The sequence below is a fragment of the Trematomus bernacchii genome, unplaced genomic scaffold (assembly GCF_902827165.1).
Source record: "Trematomus bernacchii unplaced genomic scaffold, fTreBer1.1, whole genome shotgun sequence".
Lineage (NCBI taxonomy): Eukaryota > Metazoa > Chordata > Actinopteri > Perciformes > Nototheniidae > Trematomus > Trematomus bernacchii.
The window spans coordinates 757898-780881 of record NW_022987552.1 but is presented as its reverse complement, the minus strand read 5'-3'; the positions used below and the strand labels follow the sequence as shown (position 1 = coordinate 780881).

The following is a 22984-nucleotide window of genomic DNA, read 5'->3' as shown; positions in this document are numbered from 1 at the left end:
ACCAGAGCCCAGTCTGCTCTGATTGGTTAGCTGGCCGGCTCTGTTGTGATTGGTCAACCGCTTAGAGATGTCCCGCCCCTTTGCCTATCACGTACAATGTGTTGGAGCTGCTAGCCAATAGGACTGCAAGTGTTCTATAGTGATGTCACTATGTTCCGGAACTTTGGGATTTTAGTCGTTGCAGACCATTTACATGCACTAAAACCTGCATAACACACTACAGGAGAGGGAAAACGGGTTTAACAAGTGTTTATATCTGTACCTGCAGGTCCTCTGGGTCCTTTCTGTCCGACTCCTGATAATCCTCGCTCTCCTTTCTCTCCCGCAGTACCTGAGGAAACACATACCATCAGAATCTGCCTAGCAACAGTAATCCTGATAAACTCAGTGAGTTACAGCATCATACTCTTTCTACAGACTTAATAACAAATATTTCTTTGGAACAGATCCTCCCCTTGATCATATTAAAACATTTCTCAATGATAATGTGAATAATGTTTAAAAACTTCTAACATTTCGAATCATATCATGAGGCAATAACAGTTAAAATAATCACAATGAGTTATTTAATATCAAACAAAATACAAACATCAAATCTACATATTTGAGCAGCTGGAATCTGCATTCTTTGCAATGTTATCATGAAAAATGACTTTAAAAATAAGTAACTCTGCAGAATTTGTTGATTGACTTATTTGACATATTGTTGATTTCTGTGTTTCCTCGTCATAATAACAGCGATAGCCTCTCTCTCTTTCAGATATAAAGTCTCTCTCACCTCTCTCTCCCGGCTGTCCCGGTGATCCGCTGTTTCCGTCAAACCCGTTCCTCCCCGCGGCGCCGGGCTCTCCGCGGGTCCCCTGCCTGCCTTCGGCTCCTGGAGGCCCCGGGGCTCCTGGTTTGTTGCTGCGATACTGACCGTTAGGGATCTGGTTCAGTAACGTGTTGACTCGACTCATTTGTGCTGCAGCAGAGGAGACAACAGTCAGTGTCACAGTTCAGAACCAGAACCAGAACCAGAAGTCGTCCCACAGAGGGGACATTTACACCGTTACAGCAAAGAGACCACAACACATAGAGCACTATTATATAAAAGGCATGCACATAGTATACATTCAGGTAGATAAGGAAGTAGCAGCAGTGTTTATAGAATAGAATAAGTGCAATGAAGTGTGTTATATAAGATAGAGAGATAGATAGATAGATAGATAGATAGATAGATAGATAGATAGATAGATAGATAGATAGATAGATAGATAGATAGATAGATAGATAGCTCGATCGCTAGATAGCTCGATAGTTCGCTCGATCGATCGCTCGATCGTAGATAGCTCGCTCTCGATCTCGCTCGCTAGCTCGCTCGCTCGCTCGCTCGCTCGCTCGCTCGCTCGCTCGCTCGCTCGCTCGTTCCTCGCTCGCTCGCTCGCTCGCTCGCTCCTCGCTCGTTCGCTAGATGGATGGATAGATAGATAGATAGATAGATAGATAGATAGATAGATAGATAGATAGATAGATAGATAGATAGATAGATAGATAGATGGATGGATAGATCAATTGGGAAATTATTTTGTTACAGGACCAGTGTGATCAACATTAAAATACACATACTGTAATTGAAAATGAAAAATAGTATATCAATGACTATAAACACTATGAAATAATACTACACTGGTGTCAGAGCCCTTGTTGTTGTATGTGTGGAGGTTTTAGAGCCTGACCGCTGCAGGAAGGAAGCACCTGATGTTTTCTCAAAGTATCTCTGTATTCTCGGAGAGTATCTCACCGTTCACCAGCTGCTCACACACTTGTCTGGCGATGGATCTCATCATGTTCTGAGGAGCAAAGTCGCCCTGAGGAGGAAGAGGAGGGAGGTCAGACGACACAAAACTGTGCTAATGTACGGAGGCCGACACGTGCAAACAGCCCAAATGAAATGTCCTTATTTCTGGTTATTCGAATAGCGATTCAAAGTCAAAGGAATATATACAAGTTAGTTTTTGATTTGGGGAAATATCGTGAATGAAATGTAAATATAGGGGTTATTCGTTTAGGCTTTGGAGCTTCTTCCCCCCTTCCTAAGACTAGATGTTCTCTTACAATTTTTGCAGGAAGTGAAGTGATGCTCTCAGACACAATTTCACCAACAACATGCAGTCCACAGTACCAAAGTATGATAGTTTCTAGGAAATTCAAGGGGACAAACTGCATTGTATCCACGTTGGTGTTTTGTGGAAACAGTAAAAGGCGTGAAGGCATTTAAATGACTTGTAAGGAAGGGTGTTTTCCTGCTGTGTAGCAAAGATAAATCTCACTTTGGATTAAAATGTGATGTTTTCGAGCTTCTGAAGATGTTTAAAATAAATGCAGATGTACTCACTCTCTCTCCCTTGTCTCCCTTTAGACCGAGAGAGCCCTGGAAACAGAAAATGAGAATTCTTTAGTTTGCAGAAAACGTTTGAATCTGTGTCTGGAGGTAAAGCGTTGAGGTGAAGACACTCACAGGAGATCCGGTGTCTCCGGGGTTTCCTGGTTTCCCGACTCCACCTGAATTTCCAGGAGATCCCGGAGGTCCCTGCAGGAAACAGAAGGAACAACCACGGGGTTAGAAGACCAGCTATTTGAATATATTAACAATTGACAAAAGGTCCGCTAAATATGAACGGTTTGCTAATAGAGGAATCTAAAAGTAGAGCCACTGTACTACTAAATTCCCCCTGGACTAAATCAAATACTCAGATTCTGATTGATGAATATTTATGAAAAGTCACTTAGTCTGGCTTTCTTTGCTCTAAAAACTGACACTTAAACACAAAATTGCTTATGCTAGGTTACAATGTTTTTCTCATCTACTGTACAAATGTATAAGCATTAAATGTCTCACCATGGGTCCTGTGGCGCCTCGGGGGCCCGTCGTGCCTTCCTTCCCTGGGGGGCCCTGAGGATAAAATAATAATAATAATAATAATGTGTAAAGGTTAGGTAAGGTACGTCTATTTATAAAGCACATTATCAGACATTAACACTTAAAGGTCCCCTATTATACTGTTTTTCATCAATATATCACAGGTCTCAGATATATACAGAACATGTCTCTGATTGGCTGAAACACCAAACAGATCATTGCAGCATCCCATAATCCCCTCTGTTTCAGCCCTGTTTCCAAAGTGCTGATTCTCTGTCTGTTACTTTAGATGAATATAAGGAGCCCCTCCCCACGCCCCTCTGAGAGAGATTTGGTTACAAAGAACTCAATGGTGCTCTAGGAGGAGATTCAGGTGATAAGGGGGGGGGGGGGGTTACCTTGGTTGCTGATTGGCTAATGGTTACACAAGCCAAAACATCGTTATGACATCATAAAGTGGCCAAAATCTGATCAGCTCATTTTCAGACAGGTTTTTATAGAAATGGATCAGGACAAAAAGAGAGAGAATCTTTGTTCCTGAAACTTTCAGAGTCTCTTTCCACAGAGGGGACACATGTTGATGTAGAAGAGACATGAAGAAGAGGGGACACATGTTGATGTAGAAGAGACATGAAGAAGAGGGGACACATGTTGATGTAGAAGAGACATGAAGAAGAGGTGAGCTAGTCAGTGCAGAGATCTGAGAACTGGAGTGATGTGTTTTTCCCTTTGAGGAGGATTCAATAAAAGGATTCATTCAAACCCCCCTCTGTACTCACTCTGACTCCTGCTGGTCCGATGGGCCCGCCGGCACCACGTGGCCCCGGGGAACCCTGCAAAAACACAAGGAAAACTGTATTTATTCACTGCAGGATTACAAAAGGTCTCCAGTGTTTCAGGCTGGATTCCTGCACTACATCTATTTTTTTTGTCCATTTGCTCTCTGCTTTTATGACCCCTGCTCTTTGATGCTCAGCATTAGATTTACAGGCAACATAATTTATTCCAGATCTGTTTTATTGGCCATTATAAGGCAAGGGTCTGCAAGTCATTAAATACACGTTGACGCAGCATCTGCTCCATCACCTGCAGCTCCATCAGCACCACGTGGATCTGGAGGAGGAGGTGAGTGGTAGCTGAACACTGCTGAGTCACGTTGAGAATAAACTACATGTTGTCTAGTCGTAACATGGATTATTCCAACATGGCTGCCCATTCATTCCAAGAAAGAGCTGCAGGAATGAGTCCAAAAACCCAGAAATTAGTCAGCGTTTTAGCCCTTCCTGTCCTCTTGTCTGGAAGTAAATGGTTTTTCTGAATCTGTGTTTGGTTGTTAGCTTAAAATATGGTCTGTGGTTAACACAAACTATTCTACAACATAAAATACATCAGTAAATACCACACTGGTGAATTTAAAAACAACGGTTGCTAACAAGTGCTGAGACGACTAAACATCATCACGCCCAACGTTAGCCACCTTTAGCTTAGCGGTGGTGACGTGAAGTCATGTGACCGTGCTGTAGTTCCTTTATAGCCCAACATTAGCCTCCTTTAGCTTAGCAGTGGTGACGTGAAGTCATGTGACCGTGCTGTAGTTCCTTTATAGCCCAACATTAGCCACCTTTAGCTTAGCGGTGGTGACGTGAAGTCATGTGACCGTGCTGTAGTTCCTTTAAAGCCCAACATTAGCCTCCTTTAGCTTAGCGGTGGTGACGTGAAGTCATGTGACCGTGCTGTAGTTCCTTTATAGCCCAACATTAGCCACCTTTAGCTTAGCGGTGGTGATGTGAAGTCATGTGACCGTGCTGTAGTTCCTTTATAGCCCAACATTAGCCACCTTTAGCTTAGCGGTGGTGATGTGAAGTCATGTGACCGTGCTGTAGTTCCTTTATAGCCCAACATTAGCCCCCTTTAGCTTAGCGGTGGTGACGTGAAGTCATGTGACCGTGCTGTATTTCCTTTATAGCCCAACATTAGCCCCCTTTATTGATTGATTGATTGAAAAGTTTATTAACAGCTTGTATATTGGGTACAGTACAGTACAGCTCAAAACATACAATTGTTAAGGGGATGCAGACCAGAGAAAGACTTTCGTCTTGTTTACATCAGGGTCCCCCATTTCCAATTCATCATATCATTTAAGACATATAAGACATATTTGACATACAGATGGCTTATTTACAATTTACATACAGGTGGTTTTTTACATACAGATGGCTTATTTACAATTTTCATTTTAGATTTCGTTCTAATACATCCTAACCGGACATTTAAGACATACCAAGTCTACAGATATACAGTTAGTAACAGAGTCTAAAATGCGAGTATATACATAGATGGGGGGGGGAAGCTGTCCATTGTACGACAGGTTGAGATTTGTACCATTACCGGGGCCAGTTTTGCAGCCAGTTTTGCAGTTTAGCTTAGCGGTGGTGACGTGAAGTAATGTGACCGTGCTGTAGTTCCTTTATAGCCCAACATTAGCCCCCTTTAGCTTAGCGGTGGTGACGTGAAGTAATGTGACCGTGCTGTAGTTCCTTTATAGCCCAACATTAGCCACCTTTAGCTTAGCGGTGCTGAAGTCATGTGACCGTGCTGTAGTTCCTTTATAGCCCAACATTAGCCACCTTTAGCTTAGCGGTGGTGACGTGCTAAGCTAAATTCTCTATTTAAGCCGTCTCAAAGTCTTTTTTTTATAAATACCATGTGGTGCTCACCGCTGGATCGCCTGTCTACTTATAATTGATTCGGTTTTTTTATTCATTAATTCAAATATGATTGATTTATGGTACTTTGGACTCATTTCCTGCTTAATGCTGCAGTATGCATGAAGATATTTTGACAGGAGAGGAAACTAAATGAAGGAAACGTCTCTCCATCTCTGCCCGTCCAATAAAACGTTCATATGAGAGGTTTTCATTCCAGGTCGAAATGAAAAAGAAATACAACCTGATCTTCGTCACTAAATATCTCAAACACACAGAGACAGATTCATCCTGTTCTGAGGTCAAAGCCTGAACACTGACCCGACATTTTCTTTTTTCTAAAGCCAACGTTTGTTTCATAATCTGAGGTTTGTCTGACATTTTGAATTATAATTCCTTAAAATCCTGAAAGCTCCTCGATGAAACAGCGTACAATAACAGGAGGAAGGAGCAGCTTTCCAACATTTAAGCAGCGCTGTTAATCACGCTGATGTTTCCTTGGCTCCTTCTCTGCAGAAAACTTAATTTAAAAGTAATATTTCGAGCCCCACTCCATTATTTTATATCAGGTTCCAGCCAGACGCCACGCTATAAGTCAATCTGAGTGATCTGCTTCCTGATTAAAATCACTTCCACTCACTTTCTGTCCAGGTAATCCTGAGTCTCCCAATTCTCCCTTTGGTCCAGGGCGGCCCTGCACACAAACAGAACAGAAGCATTTAGAAACTCACAAGTTACTGCATTTAACATAAAAAGATAGTTCACAAGAAGAGTTTAGATCAGTATAGAGTGCCACAGTGACGTGTCCTAAAACCCGGAAGTAAGTTAGCATTTTACCACTTCCGGTTCCTTCGCCAAAAAGCAATGGAATTTCTCCAGAGGGTTTTGGAAAATAGTTGTAAATAAGGTCTGTGGTTGAGACACATTGAAGAGACGGATCACGTTTTGTTCTAGGACATTAAATCCATCAGCAGTGACCCCACTGGTGATTTCTGAAGAGTTGACGTGTCTGAAAAACGATGGTTGTTACCAAGTGGCTGAATAGGACTACAGAAGTTGTGGAGGCCGTTGTACGTCATTACGCCGAACACGTAAACACTCCTCTAAGTTAGTTTGCCCTGTTCTGCTTGAAAGCAAGTACCTGCCTCCTGCTAACTGTTCAAACAAACGCTTCAACTCGTACCATTTAGAATCTGTATGTTTGGATATGGATCTGAAGTTGGCGTGACGTTGAAGCAGCGACCCTGCTGTAGTTCCTTTATAGCATAACGTTAGCATTTTGCTTCTGGCGACTAGATTTATGATTAGAAAATGATAAAAGTAGGGTAGACATGTGGAGATGATCCGGCTGAACAAAACGTGATCCGTCTCTTAAATGTGTTTCAACCACAGACCTTATTTCCAGCTATTTTCCAAAATCCGATTGCGTTTTTCTCGAAGGAACTCCTTCCGGGTTTTAGGACGCGTCACTGTGGCACTCTATTTAATTTCACTGTACAGTATGTAATGTAAAGCTCTCTTGCACGTTTGTATGTATTTTTATTTCATGTTTAGTACATAGAATGTCTCATTGTTGTTGCAGCCTGACACTTCAGATTTGATTTTTCTTTTGTTGTATAATTGTATTTTTGCCGGGTTTTAATACTCTACATTTAAGTTTAATTTCTTCCAAGACAATAATAAAGTTAAATAAATAATACACTGCAAAGCAAAGGGCTTTTGGGAGCCTTTATTGTTATAAAACCATTACAGGGTAACAAAATATGAAATGCCAGTTATTTTAATCTTTAAAAAAAAATGTTTTTACAATTTTTGGTTTTACTTAAACTATTTTAGTTTCCACCTTATATTAAGATTTGAGTGCAGGTTTTATTTTTCCACTTAGATTCATTTGTTTATTTAAAAAGTATATATTAGTTGAATTTCATGTAATTATGGTTCTAATATTGTTTGTAAAGGCTATACAATTAAAGTTTATTTGTAATATTTGCAAAAGGAGAAACACATGTCTTCCACCTGATATTAACATCTGGATAATCTTACATTTTTTTTGCATTTTATAGCATTTTTAACAAAGTAGGTTTTATGTTTCCATTTCCACTTATTTCCATTTAATTTATTTGAATATTTGGATTATTTGGACTTTATTTAATTACGGTGCAGATTTGTTTAATGTTGTTGTTCCTTTGTAAAAATTGATTGGAAAGGCTTTACGATGATAAAGTTTAACATTATTATCTGTGTAAGGAAAACCACATGGATCAGATCAGACAAACCACATGTGGAAGTGTGTTCATATTTCCATTAGACCTCGACTCACAGCTGGAGGTAACATGTGATCTGGAGAACAACACAGCAGGGTGCATGCTGACCTCCACTAGCATTCATAGCTAACTAAAGCTAACAGGAAGGGGTGGAGTCAATTATATTAACCAACTATTGTGTTAGATTGTATTTCTTTAATTTGTACACGAATTGTACACCTGTATTTGTCCTTATCCAGATGCAAAATCCATGTTGGAACTACGTTTGTTTTAGCTATGAGTCTATCTAGTACATATGTTTTGAAACTGTTAAGATCCAGTATTCATATCTAACCATGTTTTGATAATGGGCACAGTTTTGTGAATGCATGCATGACGTATGAAGCCCAAAGTCTTTAGATAGATAGTTAAAATGTTTGTATGAGGATTGTATGTCAGACATGATTTGGCACATTATGTTTTGCACGTTTTTATACATTTTTATGTATAAAAATTACTCCAAACAACGCTGCTGTGACAAAACAACTTCTTACTTTTGGATTAATTAAGTTTATATCGATTAATGCCTCCATAACAACCAGAATGCACTTTGCTTGTTGCACAGCTGTGCTCTCTCTCTCTGTGCTGCCTTCTTCCAAATCCTAATGTAGTAAGAAGTTAAGTCTTAAAGTAAAGTGCACTACTTTTGGTTTCATTTAATTACATTTAATCTCAGAGATGGAAGATATTGAGGAGATATTGATCTCTCAGAGCTGCAGGAATGTGAGGAAAGTGTGCAGCCAGTAAATCCTCTTCAAGATAAATAACCCTCTCACTGGGATCTATGCTGGGCTGCTGAATGTGTGTGTGTGTGTGTGTGTGTGTGTGTGTGTGTGTGTGTGTGTGTGCGTGCGTGTGTGCGTGCGTGTGTGTGCGTGTGCGTGCGTGCGTGCGTGTGTGTCCTCACAGCCTCTCCAGGTATAGACAGTCCGCTGGGCCCCTGAGGTCCGGGCAGACCCATGGCTCCCGGGGGTCCGTTCTCTCCTCGCGGGCCCATCGGCCCCTGATGAGAACACAATAAAAGAAGATAAGAAAGCAGTTGTAGTCAGGAGGGATTACCGCTCTGCTCTCATCTCTCCAGGACTTTAGACACTGGGAGTAAGTGGAGGCAGATGCTCAGAGAGCAAAATCTGACATGTCTTACTGTATATCGGCTGTTCTTGGGTATGTTTATGTACTTATATATGTGTAAGTATATATATACGTTTTTCTACGATTTATAGCATTAACTTGTAGAGTTGACTTGAAGACATTATAAGGACAAATCCTAGCTATATACTTAAATATTATTATTATTATTTGTATATCACTATTTTAATCTTTTAAATGGTGTATTATAATCTTTATAAAAAGGACGATGTATTTTAATATATTTATCTTTCCTTTTCCTTTTATTTCTTTTTTTTTTATACATTATTTTTTCATAGGCATATGATAAGACATGTTTGTTTGACTACCTGTGAAGACATTAGTTTGTATTTGGAGCATGAATGGACAGACCAGGTAATACAAACTCCCATGGATCTCTTCTTCAGTGGTAATTAAAACAGGTAAAGCAGCGTTTTAGAGACAAGAGAAGAAGAATGACTCACAGCAGGACCGGCTTCTCCTCTTTCTCCTCGAGGTCCTTTGCTGCCGGGGGCGCCCTGAGGACAAACAGAAGTTAACAAAACAAAGAATCAAAGGTGCTTCAATAAAACTTTATTTAAAGGTTCCTACAGATCCATATACAGCCAGGCCTTAAGCGGTGTTAACATGTGATCAATGCATCTCTCAAAGAGTCTTAAAATGCTTAGACTAATAGAATAGATTGGGAGGGATGAACCCCTCTGTAATGATCTCACATGCAGAGCACACAGCACACAGTGACATGTGTTCTCTGCTTTTAACCCATCCTAGCACCAGGATTCTAGTACTAGGAGCAGTGAGCAGCTATTGTACAGCGCCCGGGGAGCAATGGGAGTGAGGGGGGAAGGGGGTTGTCCGGTGCCTTGCTCAAGGGCACCACGGCAGGGCAGGAGGTGAACTGGGACCTCTCCAAGTAGCAGTCCACACTCCATATTTAGGTCTGTTCGGGGACTTGAACCGGCGACCCTACGGCTCACAGTCCAAGCCCCTACTGACCGAGCCACTGTCGGACAAGGCTGCATAATTAGGAAATACAATGTCTAGTTTAAATGATTTTGACTGATGTTGCAACCACCAGACTGCCTTTAATTCTGCTAGTTTATAGCAGCAGTAATTAGTTGACTAATTGATTAAATAGGGTTGCATTACATTTGCTATCACCAGAAAGGAAATAACCAACTACTTGGATAAAAGACTTACTGTAGTGCGTAGATAATATCACTTTTCACGGAGAAAGTGCCTCTCAAATCGGGCTATTTCACTTCTGTGTTTAGTAACATTAAAGTGGGCATTTGTGTGTTTTGAACTGACGTAAAAAGACATTTAAAGACAACAACTTGGATTTTGGAGGTATCGGGATGGACATTTTCACAATTCTTCAAATGTATTCTCACCATTGGCCCCTGAGGGCCCGGGAGCCCGGAGCCGGCTGAGGTGCAGGTGCAGGAGTTGGGAAGAGACGGACACTTCATCTCATCTCTCTGTTAAACAAAACAAGAAATCACACAATGAAAGTCAGAGACAACAGAAATATACAGACAGTCACTGAGTGTTTAACCTCTGCGTGTAAATGTCCGGGAACACACGGAAGAGCACTGGGATTCATTTCAAGATGATTTGAGATAAGATAAGAGGTATTTTATTGATCCCAAATTGGGAAATGTTTGGGTTGCAGCAGCATAAAAGTTACTAAAGATACAATAAGGATAACAAACTACAAGAAACAAAGATGGACAGATCATTTAATCGAGAAGCAATGTGTGAAATGAACTGGTTCCAGTTTGTTAAATGTGAAGAATTGATTTCTGTTATTGACTTTTAAATGTAAGATCTTTGGCTTCTGGACTTCAGTTAGACCTCACCTCGAATCTGGACTTGCCTGAAATGCTTATAGATTAAACAATCAATCAATAATAACCGTAATTGTGTTTAGCAGCTTCCAAATCATAATATAGGCATAATCTTACACCAAATAATCCCTGTCATCTGGCAGCTTCTTTCCTGCATGTAGCATTAAGAAAGAAATATACACGTATTGAAATTAAAGTGTGGGTTTCCTGGATTTTAGACGAATACTGATTTATAGGATTATAGGACACAAAATGTGTTTTTCCTCCTATTACTTTGAATCCTGTCATACATGTGTTTACAATTATTATTAATCATCCACATAATTGTCCACATTCTAACCGTGGAAGTCATTTGGCATCAGCTTAATGTCCAAAACGAACCGATAAATGAAACACAAGCTCGTCGTCTTATTCCTGATATTAACGTCCGCTCTGTATATGTCACTTTGGATCATTTGATAATCCTCAGCAGCTGTGTTTCCTCCACAGAAACTCAGATAATAATTCAGCGGAGTGAATCCTCTTCAGGAAGTCTCCTGACTTGCAGCTCTGCAGACGGTCTCCACTCAGACAAAGCCTTGATTTGTTTCTGCGTCTCCGGAGAGTTCCTCTGGGACCGGAGGCAGAACGCTTCCCGGTGAGAAAGTCCAGAGTGAGGTCTGCTTTACAAACTATGCAATACTGTGTCATGGATCCCAAACCTTAGACACTCAAGACATAACCAAATATATAACAACATAGAAACACAGACACAGAACTACTTTGAAAAGTCTTCTTCCTCTGGGGGAATATTTACTGGAAAAATGCCGCTCCAAAAACAAGTTAAACAATAATGAAATCAAGCTGTTTTCTCTTGAAATAAGTACAAAATCTGCCAATAGATCAAGTGAACCTTAGCTTGATAAGAGAACTTGAAATAAGAAGGGATATTTAGATAAATTACATCTTGTAATTATCTGGAGAACTCATTTTAAACTATATTTGACCAGAATCAGGAAATGCTGTGTTACAAAATAATCCGCAAATGCTCAAAGTGTTCTGTGTTCTGATGTTAGTTAGTAATAAATATGTAAACAAATATGTGTTTCATCTGAGATACAACTCAAATAAGATGTTTTGACTGAACAAGATGATGCATCATCTAAAAACAAGACCCGATATCTCACTGCAGTGTCACTTCTGAGGTTATTACGTTTTATATCAGGAGTAGAGACACATTCTGACTAGATGTTAGACACATATACTGGGCAAGATTTAGAGTTTTTGTCGTGTGATTGAAGGAACTATTATATTGTTGTACAACAGTATAAGAGACAGAATACTTGCGTCAAGCCCGCCAAGAGTACATGTGTCTGTCTAACAGAATCTCACAGGTTTTATACACTTCTTTTTGGTTAGGGTTAGGGTTAACCCTAACCCTAACCCTAACCCATTTTACAATTTAGCCAGGAGGTTTTTTGGGCTATAGATGTCGCTTTCAAGCAAACTCCCTTGTTTTATCTGCTTGAATTGCTAAATTTCATCCCAAATGGCATCCCAAAATATTCATGCAGAAGGCGTCATGGATGAGGCGGCGTTTTACAGAGTTTGTGGCGTGATGGATATCCAGATATATTTAAAAACCGCGAAAGAAATGTAGCTGAGAAAGGTTGAGAAGCTCAGGCGCAATGCATCCTGGTACATGTAGTCACTGTTTGGATTCTTGCACCATTTAATGGACAACATGACCTGTTAGCCAGCCAGAAATCAACTTTTAAAGTGAATACTCAACTCCTTTATTAACGCTTCCTGTTTATTTCACATTAAGACGTCCTAATTCCTTCCACAATGGACACTTTTTTCCAGTCTTTTATATGTATTTAATTAAACATAATGCACACAGTATGTTGCATGTAAACATCCACACTGATTGGACACATTAAAGGGTGGCACATATTCCCTTTTAAGTATTTATCTGATTATTATGCACTTGCAGATCTTAGCGTTGATGAATGATGAAGGAATGATGGCCAAAAGCAGGAATACAACGTGGTAAAAATCACGCTGTGTTTCGCATTATATCTCACGGCCTCTCGTGCTTTCATGTATCAGCTGGCACACGCTGTTTATTTCCCTCTTTGATTCTCCTTTCTTCTGATTCTGATTACGCTGCTCGGAGCTTTTGATCTGAGACACGACTGTGAGAAAAATGAAGGACACGCTTTGGACCTGCAGCTGGCTCATCTGCTTTTTAACTGTCAGGAGGCTGTAATTATATCTTAATGCATCTAAAAAAAACTGTCATTAAAATGTTTTTGCATTGTCTCGAAGACTGCATGCCTTCTTTCCCCAAAAAGATGTTTTGAGGAAAGCCAGGTGTCCTGATAAGCTCTCTGAGAGATGATCAGCTCACACACCCAACATGCCCCGCAGATGTAGAAACAAACAGAAGAAATGTGCTTACACAACAAGCAGATGTGAGTTTTTCGGGGGGATTTAGAGCTGCTCTGACCATAGAAATAAAACCAAATCTGCCTCGTTATGTGAAAATGATCTAACGACGGACGCAGACGGGCATTTACTTTACTTTCAGGTTAGAAACCAACATGTGCATTGAAAGCATGTGTGTAATCAGGTCTTGAAAACCTGAAACTCTTTTATTATTTTGCCAGGAATTTAGGTTTTTGTTATAAGGGCTGGATTCCAAGTGATATCAGGGAAGAAAATATTTAGTTTAGAGGCCAAACACTCAGAAGGAAGTCTGACTAAGTCCAGACGACTTGGACTTTAACACAAATGACTCGTGACTTCACTTGGAGACTTTCTCCAAGCAAGAAGAGTTATTTGATGTGTGCCACAAATCAATTGGACACTAAATGTCCAAGAAAAACGTAGTCTTTATATTGGAGAGGACTCTCTACTTTAAAGAGTCCTCTCCTGCTGATGTTCAGGTGTATATCAGTATGTAGTATCTCTACTTTAAAGAGTCCTCTCCTGCTGATGTTCAGGTGTATATCAGTATGTAGTATCTCTACTTTAAAGAGTCCTCTCCTGCTGATGTTCAGGTGTATATCAGTATGTAGTGTCTCTACTTTAAAGAGTCCTCTCCTGCTGATGTTCAGGTGTATATCAGTATGTAGTGTCTCTACTTTAAAGAGTCCTCTCCTGCTGATGTTCAGGTGTATATCAGTATGTAGTGTCTCTACTTTAAAGAGTCCTCTCCTGCTGATGTTCAGGTGTATATCAGTATGTAGTGTCTCTACTTTAAAGAGTCCTCTCCTGCTGATGTTCAGGTGTATATCAGTATTTAGTGTCTCTACTTTAAAGAGTCCTCTCCTGATGATGTTCAGGTGTATATCAGTATGTAGTGTCTCTACTTTAAAGAGTCCTCTCCTGATGATGTTCAGGTGTATATCAGTATGTAGTGTCTCTACTTTAAAGAGTCCTCTCCTGATGATGTTCAGGTGTATATCAGTATGTAGTGTCTCTACTTTAAAGAGTCCTCTCCTGCTGATGTTCAGGTGTATATCAGTATGTAGTGTCTCTACTTTAAAGAGTCCTCTCCTGCTGATGTTCAGGTGTATATCAGTATGTAGTGTCTCTACTTTAAAGAGTCCTCTCCTGCTGATGTTCAGGTGTATATCAGTATGTAGTGTCTCTACTTTAAAGAGTCCTCTCCTGCTGATGTTCAGGTGTATATCAGTATGTAGTGTCTCTTCATGTCTCCATGCTTTAATGTTCAAAAAGCTCTTTATTTTTCTCATACTGTCTGTGCTGCAGCACCTCTTTTCACCCTCTGTCTGAAACCAGAGCCCAGTCTGCTCTGATTGGTCAGCTGGCCGGCTCTATGATGATTGGTCAACCGCTTAGAGATGTCCCGCCCCTTAGCCTATCACGTACAATGTGTTGGAGCGCTAGCCAATAGGAGCACGAGTAATCCACAGTGATATCAGTGATGTTTGCCTCTGCAGACCATTTACATGCACACAAAGCTATAGAGCTCACTACAGGAGAGGGAACAGCTTGAAATGCATGACAGGGCCTCTTTAACTGTGTGTTCATGTTGAGCATGGAAGAGTTTAGAGGTCACATGTCCGTGTTTTCTCACCATAGACGGCAGGTCACAACATCTGTCCCTGCTGGTCCAGCCCAGGCTGCAGACGATGTCGAACATCTGGAGCTGGAACTGTGCAGAAAGAGGAACAAAGAGAACATGTAGCTGCTGTTGTTGTACTGTACATGTGTGTGTGATCCACCCTCCACTGTACATGTGTGTGTGATCCACCCTCCACTGTACATGTGTGTGTGATCCACCCTCCACTGTACATGTGTGTGTGATCCACCCTCCACTGTACATGTGTGTGTGATCCACCCTCCACTGTACATGTGTGTGTGATCCACCCTCCACTGTACATGTGTGTGTGATCCACCCTCCACTGTACATGTGTGTGTGATCCACCCTCCACTGTACATGTGTGTGTGATCCACCCTCCACTGTACATGTGTGTGTGATCCACCCTCCACTGTACATGTGTGTGTGATCCACCCTCCACTGTACATGTGTGTGATCCACCCTCCTCTGAACATGTGTGTGTGATCCACCCTCCTCTGTACATGTGTGTGTGATCCACCCTCCTCTGTACATGTGTGTGTGATCCACCCTCCACTGTACATGTGTGTGAGATCCACCCTCCTCTGAACATGTGTGTGTGATCCACCCTCCACTGTACATGTGTGTGTGATCCACCCTCCTCTGTACATGTGTGTGTTCCACCCTCCTCTGAACATGCGTGTGTGTGTGTGTGTGATCCACCCTGCACTGATCCCAGAAGACAGATAGAAATAACCCTCAGAATAACGTCTCATGTTGCAGCTTCACTGTACAGTACATGTTCCCTCTGAACGTCCATTTACAATCAGTTCAACCCATGCTTAGGTTAGATATCCCTCCTAGCTTTTTGCTGATGTTATGAAACTGTGATATGTGTTTATCATGTAACACTATATGCATAAAAGCTGTGTTTTGCCAACATCTGTATTATCTTTCTTTCTTTCTTTTTCCTGCAACTTACTTGCACCATTATGTCTATTGCACATTTTTATATATTTGTAGGATCATGCATTGTTTTTAGGAGCCTGAGACTTCATATTTCCATTGCCACAACTGTGCTTTGTGCATGGGACAATAAAGCCTTCGAATCTTGAATCATACATTTCATAAAAGACAATGTTATACTGTTTATGTGGCTAACGAGAATGAATACGTCGAGTGTAAAAGACACTTTTTCTCGTACAAATATAAGGTTGAAATCGGGCACATGTGGCTTAAATACTAAAAACGTAAAGGCACAGCTGTGGATGGAAATGAATCTGACTTTAGAGAATCATGAGAGACTAATAATGTACATTTCTATGAAACAATTGTATTTATTTGTTTGTTTTTCCTGATATGTCTGTGTTTTTATTCTGAGATAAACGAGCCTCGTCTGTAACAATGAAACAACTAAACAAATAGTTCTGAAGCATTTTCAACATTTGATTAAAACGTGCGTAAAACGTTGCTTTATATAATTCAGTTTTTTTGTGTGTTCATTGAGCCACATGTATATAAAGTAATACGATAGTTCAGCTCATTTTTAGCTTGGTTAAAATCTGATCTTCCTCTTGTTGTTTTGGGGGTTTTTTGAAGTATTTGCAGACTTAAATACATAATCGTCCTCGGGGCATTAACACATCATTCAAAGATTAAAATAACCATTATATAAATGCAAGGATCATTTGATAAAAATGAGTTTTTTCAGCTTTAATGAATTATTTTCCCTGAGCCACATGCATTTGTTTCTCGTGTTTTTCGACTTGGGTTTTGAAGTATTTGCAGAGTGTAAAACATAATCCTCCTCGGGGTATTAACACATCGTTCAGAAACCAAAACAACAAATGCATAAAACTCAGAAAATCGTCTTTAAAAACTCTCTTAAATTCCCAGTTGATAGGAGTCCACTTACAGTTGCTGACTCTCCCTTGGAGCCGATGGATTTGGACATTTTCCCCAGAACCTGGTATCCATCGCTGGAAGTGTTTCCTGCCTCCTTGATTTCCTTCTCCGCCACTTCTTGGCAGTCGATGTTGAGTTTGACGCCGGTGGATGACACCAGGATATGGAGCTTCGGAGAAAAACGAGAAAAGGAAGAGACATGTAAAAAAATGGGAGAGTAAATTGTATTGGCACGTCCTTTGTTCTCTGGCCAAGTCCTGGGTCTGGTTCTTATCCTGCTGGCCTGTGAATTATTAGGTTTTACTGAAGCTCAGAGAGGACTTCTCCATCATCTCCTCTGCAGATCTGTTTTTAAACACTGCTGGAATGTAAGAGAGGAAAACCAGCTCCTTTCATTCAGAATAAAACATGATCTGTGTTTCATTAAACATACTTCTGCACTTACATGTGCTTTAGTGAATGCATAAGAAGCGTCCTATAGCGAGTTAGGGCGAAATGCACTTTGAGTACTTGGTTGTTAACTCAAAACGTTCAGAGTTTCAGAGTATCGACCACCATCTATGCTACGTAACAGAGGCTACCCGACTAGCAGCTGTAACTCCGGTGCAAATAACACATATATATATAAAAGTTATCCATGTGTTTTATTCCCATATTTAATACACATACCACTGTACTAGTTTCCAAAAGAAGCCCCAGTTTGGTTTATTGGGTTACTAGTGCATTCTTTAGGGATTTTGTACCACAAACAATAACATTGCGAGCTAGTTAGCTAACAGCGGCGAGTGCTCTGTGAAAAAAAAGATATACTAATAAACGTTAAACATATGTTTGATTTACATATTTAATACGCATACCACTGTACTAGTGTCATAAAGGAGCCCCAGTTGAACTTATTAGGTTACTAGAGCCATCTTTAGGGATTTTGTAGCACAAGCGATAACATTGCGAGCTAGCTAGTTAGCTAAAAGAGGCGATTGTGGTTGCTCTGTTGAACGAAACACTATACAAATAAAAGTTATCCATGTATTTTATTTCCATATTTAATACACCACTCTACTAGTGTCGAGAAAAAGCCCCTGTTTAATTTATTGGGTTACTAGAGCAGTCTTTATTGATTTTCTCCCACAAACGATAACGTTGCTAGCTAGTTAGCTAACAGTGACAATTGCAGTTGCTCCGGTTAACAAAGTGCTATACAAATAGAAGTTAGAAATGTTCCATATTTTATATTATTACATATTTTATATTATTATTCCATATACACGTACCATAGTTCAAGTGTCATAAAGAAGCCCTAGTTAATTTGATTGGGCTAATAGAGCAGTCTGTAGTGATTTGGTACCAAAATCGATAGCGTTGCTAGCTACCTAGCTCACAGCAGCCATTGTGTGATTAGAAATGACGCTTCACTGTCTTAAATAACCCACTGCACAAGTGTTAACAGTGTATGGAATTGCAGTGATCTAAGGATAACATCTGAATTAAAACACAGCCATTTCTGCTGCCAAAAGAAGGAAATGAAATCCTCAAATGCTGGATAGTGCAGACATTCAGTCCAACAAACTCCTACTTGTTGCTATGAGCTATCTGGGAAATACAATACAATTTCAAATAAACTTCTTGATCTTTTCGTTGTTGTATGCTCTTATTTAATGATGCCAATTGCCCTAAAAAATTGCTTCTAACATTGCTTTTATTTTCAGGAAAGCAGCATTTTAAAGAGGTGACTTCACAGCATACCAGGCAGGGATGACCGCACCTACTCTTTTAAAAGGTCAGCTTCTCTGCGGGATTCAAGCGCCCCCACATACCAGCAGCCCTATGTAAACATTTCCAGCCTCTATTGAATAAACCATTGGCTCATCATTTCTGAAATCCTGCTCAGCCACATCTCAAAGACTCCCCAAGAAAATGTGGAAAAGCCCCATAAATATTTGGAGGATAACTCCCCCGCAATTCCTTCCTTTTCGTCTAATTTGAAGGCACATCTTTACAGTAAAATAACTGAGGCAGCAGTGGATTAATCTCTCTTATACACACACAATTCCACCGTTGCTCCTGTCTCAGATATCCCTCGCCACATCTCCTCATGATGTCATTTTGCGGTAACAACTTTTGCTCCAAGTCCAGCTGCAAGGAGGAAAAACGCTGATTTACAAAACCACTTCGGCCTAGTTTAATACAACACGGTATTCAGTTTGACCCAGGTTTTTTTTTCCTCTCCTGCCATTACCCAGACTTGTTTTAGCCGACCCATTATTATCTAATATGCTAGGCTTATGAACATGAAGTATATGAATAGGTTTTCTACCTCAGAGACGTGATGTTTATCTGCCACAATGCAGATTTAAGTGGACTGGAAGTTAGTTTGGCACATGTTTACTACTAAATGTATATAATGAATCCCTAATAGTAGTGTTGTAGTACTCGAGACTGGTCTTGGTCTCGAGACCACTTCTTAAAGTCTTGGTCTTGTTCTTAACTTGGTCTTGACCTCTTAAAGTCTTGGTCTTGTTCTTAACTTGGTCTCGACCTTTTAAAGTCTTGGTCTTGTTCTTAACTCGGTCTCGACCTCTTAAAGTCTTGACTTCTTAAAGTCTTGGTCTTGTTCTTCACTTGGTCTCCACCTCCTAAAGTCTTGATTTGATCTTGGTAAACTCCGGACATGGTCATGACATGGTCTTGGTTAAGGTGGTCTTGACTGTAACACTACCTAATAGGTGTGAGACTTCCTTTCTGCCATCAGGAGTTATATATGGTGGGCATTTAGGAAGAAATACCAAGCAATTATAGATCTAAACGGGTCAAAGAAAGCAGTTTATAGTGTTTTTTTGGTATCTATTAGATATTGTGACTGGGGGATGTGACATTTTTCTGCATATGAGTTTCCAATAACAACTTCATTCTGAATCTGCCAATATTAAATGTGGTTCAGTGCCACGCCAAAAGCTGTTTCACCCACATCCTTTATTTCCATCGGACTGGACAACCTAGAGATTTAGAAGAAACTTTGATACACTTTTCCTGTAAAACATAAACTGACTAATTTCTCTTTCTTCTCCGTCTCTTGGGGATATTATCAGTTATTACTGGCATCCGACCGGTGCAGAAAACAGAACTTGATTAGTTTCTCCAGCTCTTTATTTGTCTTCCAACTTTTCTGGATTTTCTATTTGAGCCTGAATAAATGTGACATTACTGCACCGCCCTGCTGCCAAATATGATATGATATGATATGATGATTAATGTGCCGCTGAAAATAATCCCCATCCAATGCAATACTTCCTCCTGTTTGTTTGATAAAGACTCAGCGGACGTTTTTAGGAAATAACTGAACTTTTAGATTGGAGAAGAGGAAGACTGTTGAGTGACTGTTAAGTTTGGTCTTTTTTATGGAATTGGTCGACATATCCTTTAGAAAATGTATTTTCCAAATGCACAACCTGACAGACTTTCCCATCCTTACATTTACAAAACAATTCTTCAGACTAGTTTGATTTATTATCTCCTCAAGGTACAGAAACATCACGTGTCCTTGAGCTTGACCTCCACTACGTTTTACTGCCACCTCTGACCTCTTTGTTCAGGCAGATAAAAGAAGAATTTCACCCTCAGGGATCTGCTCCACTTTCTCTTCCTCTCCAAACATCCTTGGAGGAAGCAACAAGTCCTTTTTGAGGCGCTGACAGACGCTGCAAATCAGTTTTTAGACGAGGTCGAGCATCAATCCATCTGAGCTTTATTTACCTGTTCCAATTCTGTCTAAAAAGTGCAGATTCCTGGTGATATATAATGACATAAGTAGGTCAACGTAGCTGACGTAGCCTTTCTTTATGAACTTGATGCTCTTGTGTTAAAGACAATTCACCCAAACTCCCTCCCTACATTTCAAGGTGTCCTACACTCCAAAAAATAAGAGTTTTGATGCTGCAATCTGACTATACTATAACTATGTGCTTATATATTAAATGTGTATTTCTTGCACAAAATTATTTGTATTTTTTTGCATCTAAAATATATATATATATATTTTTTTTTACTTACTTATTGATGTATTTTTCTTAATTTGAATTACATCATTTAAAACATCAGTTTAAAATCCATAAATAAATACAAAATGAACGCATTATTATATAAATATTGCTCGATTTGTATTGCTTTAAAACTTTTTAAACGCTTTTATGCCCCGCCCACAATTCTGCAGCAAGAGCAGCCAACTCTTTATGAAAAGCTTGGAAACTCTCCTGGTTTCTTTTGCTTAGTAACATTTCCACAGTGTGTCTGAGGGAGAGACATTGCAGAAGACTTTCTGGATTCAAAAGCTTCCTGTAGCATCAGCTGCCGCCACAGAGCAGAAGGTAACATCTGAAGCTCAGCGCAAGTTCTTTCAGGAAGACTGGTATACATTCAGTCCGCAGCTGCTTATAATCAGCTCATCACGGGCGTTGTCTTTAACCTATTACATTCACCTCATTCTCCAGCAGCCAATCACTGTGCTGCAGCCAAACTTTAAAATGGTTCTCCTCTCTCCTGCATTCAGCTGTGATTTCAGGTGTTCATGCTGCCGCCCGCCTCCTCCCCATCCACCTCCTTTCATCATATCCAGAGCCAGGAGAGCTAATCCAAAGACCTCATCACACCTCCTCTTCATCCCATCTCCTCATCAAATCCAGATCTTCAGCATCATCACCAGTGTCTAGACCCCGGGGGGGTTCCCTATATGCTCACGGCTGCATCCCCCCTTTAGATATACGATTTCAGGATCGGGGTCTAATCGCCAAAGACTTAACTTTTATCATATGACATGTGTCAATAAATGTTCTTTAAACAAAATGAAGTCTCTCCTGATTGAACTGAATCATGGCCTTTTTCCTGCTGACACTCACATCTCACCCTGCAGCAGATGCATGCTGGGAAGTCAAACCACAGCAGCGTTTCCCTGGTGGTATCAGAGGAAAGACTCCCCCCTTCCTGATTTTGGGAGGTTTGTCTGACTCTCCCTCCTTCTGGCTCCTCGTCCTCTGATGTAATTGTTTAACAGCAGCAGCAGTGACACAATATTTTCCAGGCGAGCGTCCCAAAAAAGACTGCATTTTAACACCATTTAGCAACACTGTGTTGCAGACTGTCATAAAGTCATGCTGCCATTTGAAAATCGTGCAAAAAGTGACAAGACATTCCTCAAAAACCAGCACCAGACTGCAGAGAAATAGTTTGTCTTTACGCCTAGAATATAGCGGCTCTTTTGCCTTAATGTGCTCCATATATCTGGAACAATCTCCCAGAAAACTGCACCATGTCTTAATGCTTTCGCTATCTCCGTCTTGTAAATGTCTCTGCATATCGCCCAGAAAGTGGCAAGACATTCCTCAAAAACCAGCACCATACTGCAGGAAAAAGGTCTGTCTTTACGCCTTCAAACCTTTACAAATATAGTGGCTGTGCTGCATTCATGTGCAAACGTATAACTAGTGTTTGTTGTATTTTATTTAGTTATGATGCTCCATATATCTGGCACAAACTCCAAGAAAACTGCAGCATTTCTTAATGCTTATGCTATTTTTGAAAAGCACTTTGCAGCACAAGACAGCATTAAAAAGGTCTGTCTTTACGCCTTCAAACCTTTAAAAATATTGTGGCTCTTTTGAATGAATGTGCAAATGTAATACTAGTTGTTGTTGTATTTTATTTGGTTAGTATGCTCCATACATCTAGAACAAACTCCCAGAAAACGGCACCATGTCTTGATGCTTTTGCTATCTTTGAAAAGCACAAGTCGCCAAAACAAGTGGCAAGACATCCTCAACAAGCACCAACAGACTGCGGTGAAATAGTCTGTCTTTACGCCTTTCAACCTTTAAAAATAGTCTTATCTTAGCCATCTATGAAATGCCTTGTTTTTTACTTGCATTTGAATACAGTGACCTTCCCTTGCCTCTGTCTTGAAGCTGACTCCCTATCAGACCTCCTTTACTCTGTACAGCACATTTAACCTGATTGGCAAGTGTCCGTCTCTGCAGAATCTCAGAGCTCCTCCTCGAGCCAGAGAAACGTCCTCTTGTTTCACGGCTGCCGCCTCACAGCCTGGTGTTGCTGATGTTGGCTCTGTGTTGCATGCT

At 40.4% G+C, this 22984-nt stretch overlaps 1 protein-coding gene across 1 annotated transcript in view; it reads right to left on the bottom strand.

The window, feature by feature from the left end:
- col12a1b (collagen, type XII, alpha 1b) overlaps window positions 1-22984 on the bottom strand; it is a 149761-nt gene that overhangs the window by 5205 nt on the left and 121572 nt on the right. Inside the window, exons 64-76 of the mRNA XM_034123809.1 lie at window positions 16873-17031; window positions 14976-15053; window positions 10433-10519; window positions 9503-9556; window positions 8818-8913; window positions 6248-6301; window positions 3682-3735; window positions 2882-2935; window positions 2501-2572; window positions 2378-2413; window positions 1784-1850; window positions 779-964; window positions 263-331 (exon numbers count right to left, since the gene is read on the bottom strand). Coding sequence (XP_033979700.1) covers window positions 263-331; window positions 779-964; window positions 1784-1850; window positions 2378-2413; window positions 2501-2572; window positions 2882-2935; window positions 3682-3735; window positions 6248-6301; window positions 8818-8913; window positions 9503-9556; window positions 10433-10519; window positions 14976-15053; window positions 16873-17031 — 1066 coding nt within the window. The remainder of the gene's footprint in view (window positions 1-262; window positions 332-778; window positions 965-1783; window positions 1851-2377; window positions 2414-2500; window positions 2573-2881; window positions 2936-3681; window positions 3736-6247; window positions 6302-8817; window positions 8914-9502; window positions 9557-10432; window positions 10520-14975; window positions 15054-16872; window positions 17032-22984) is intronic.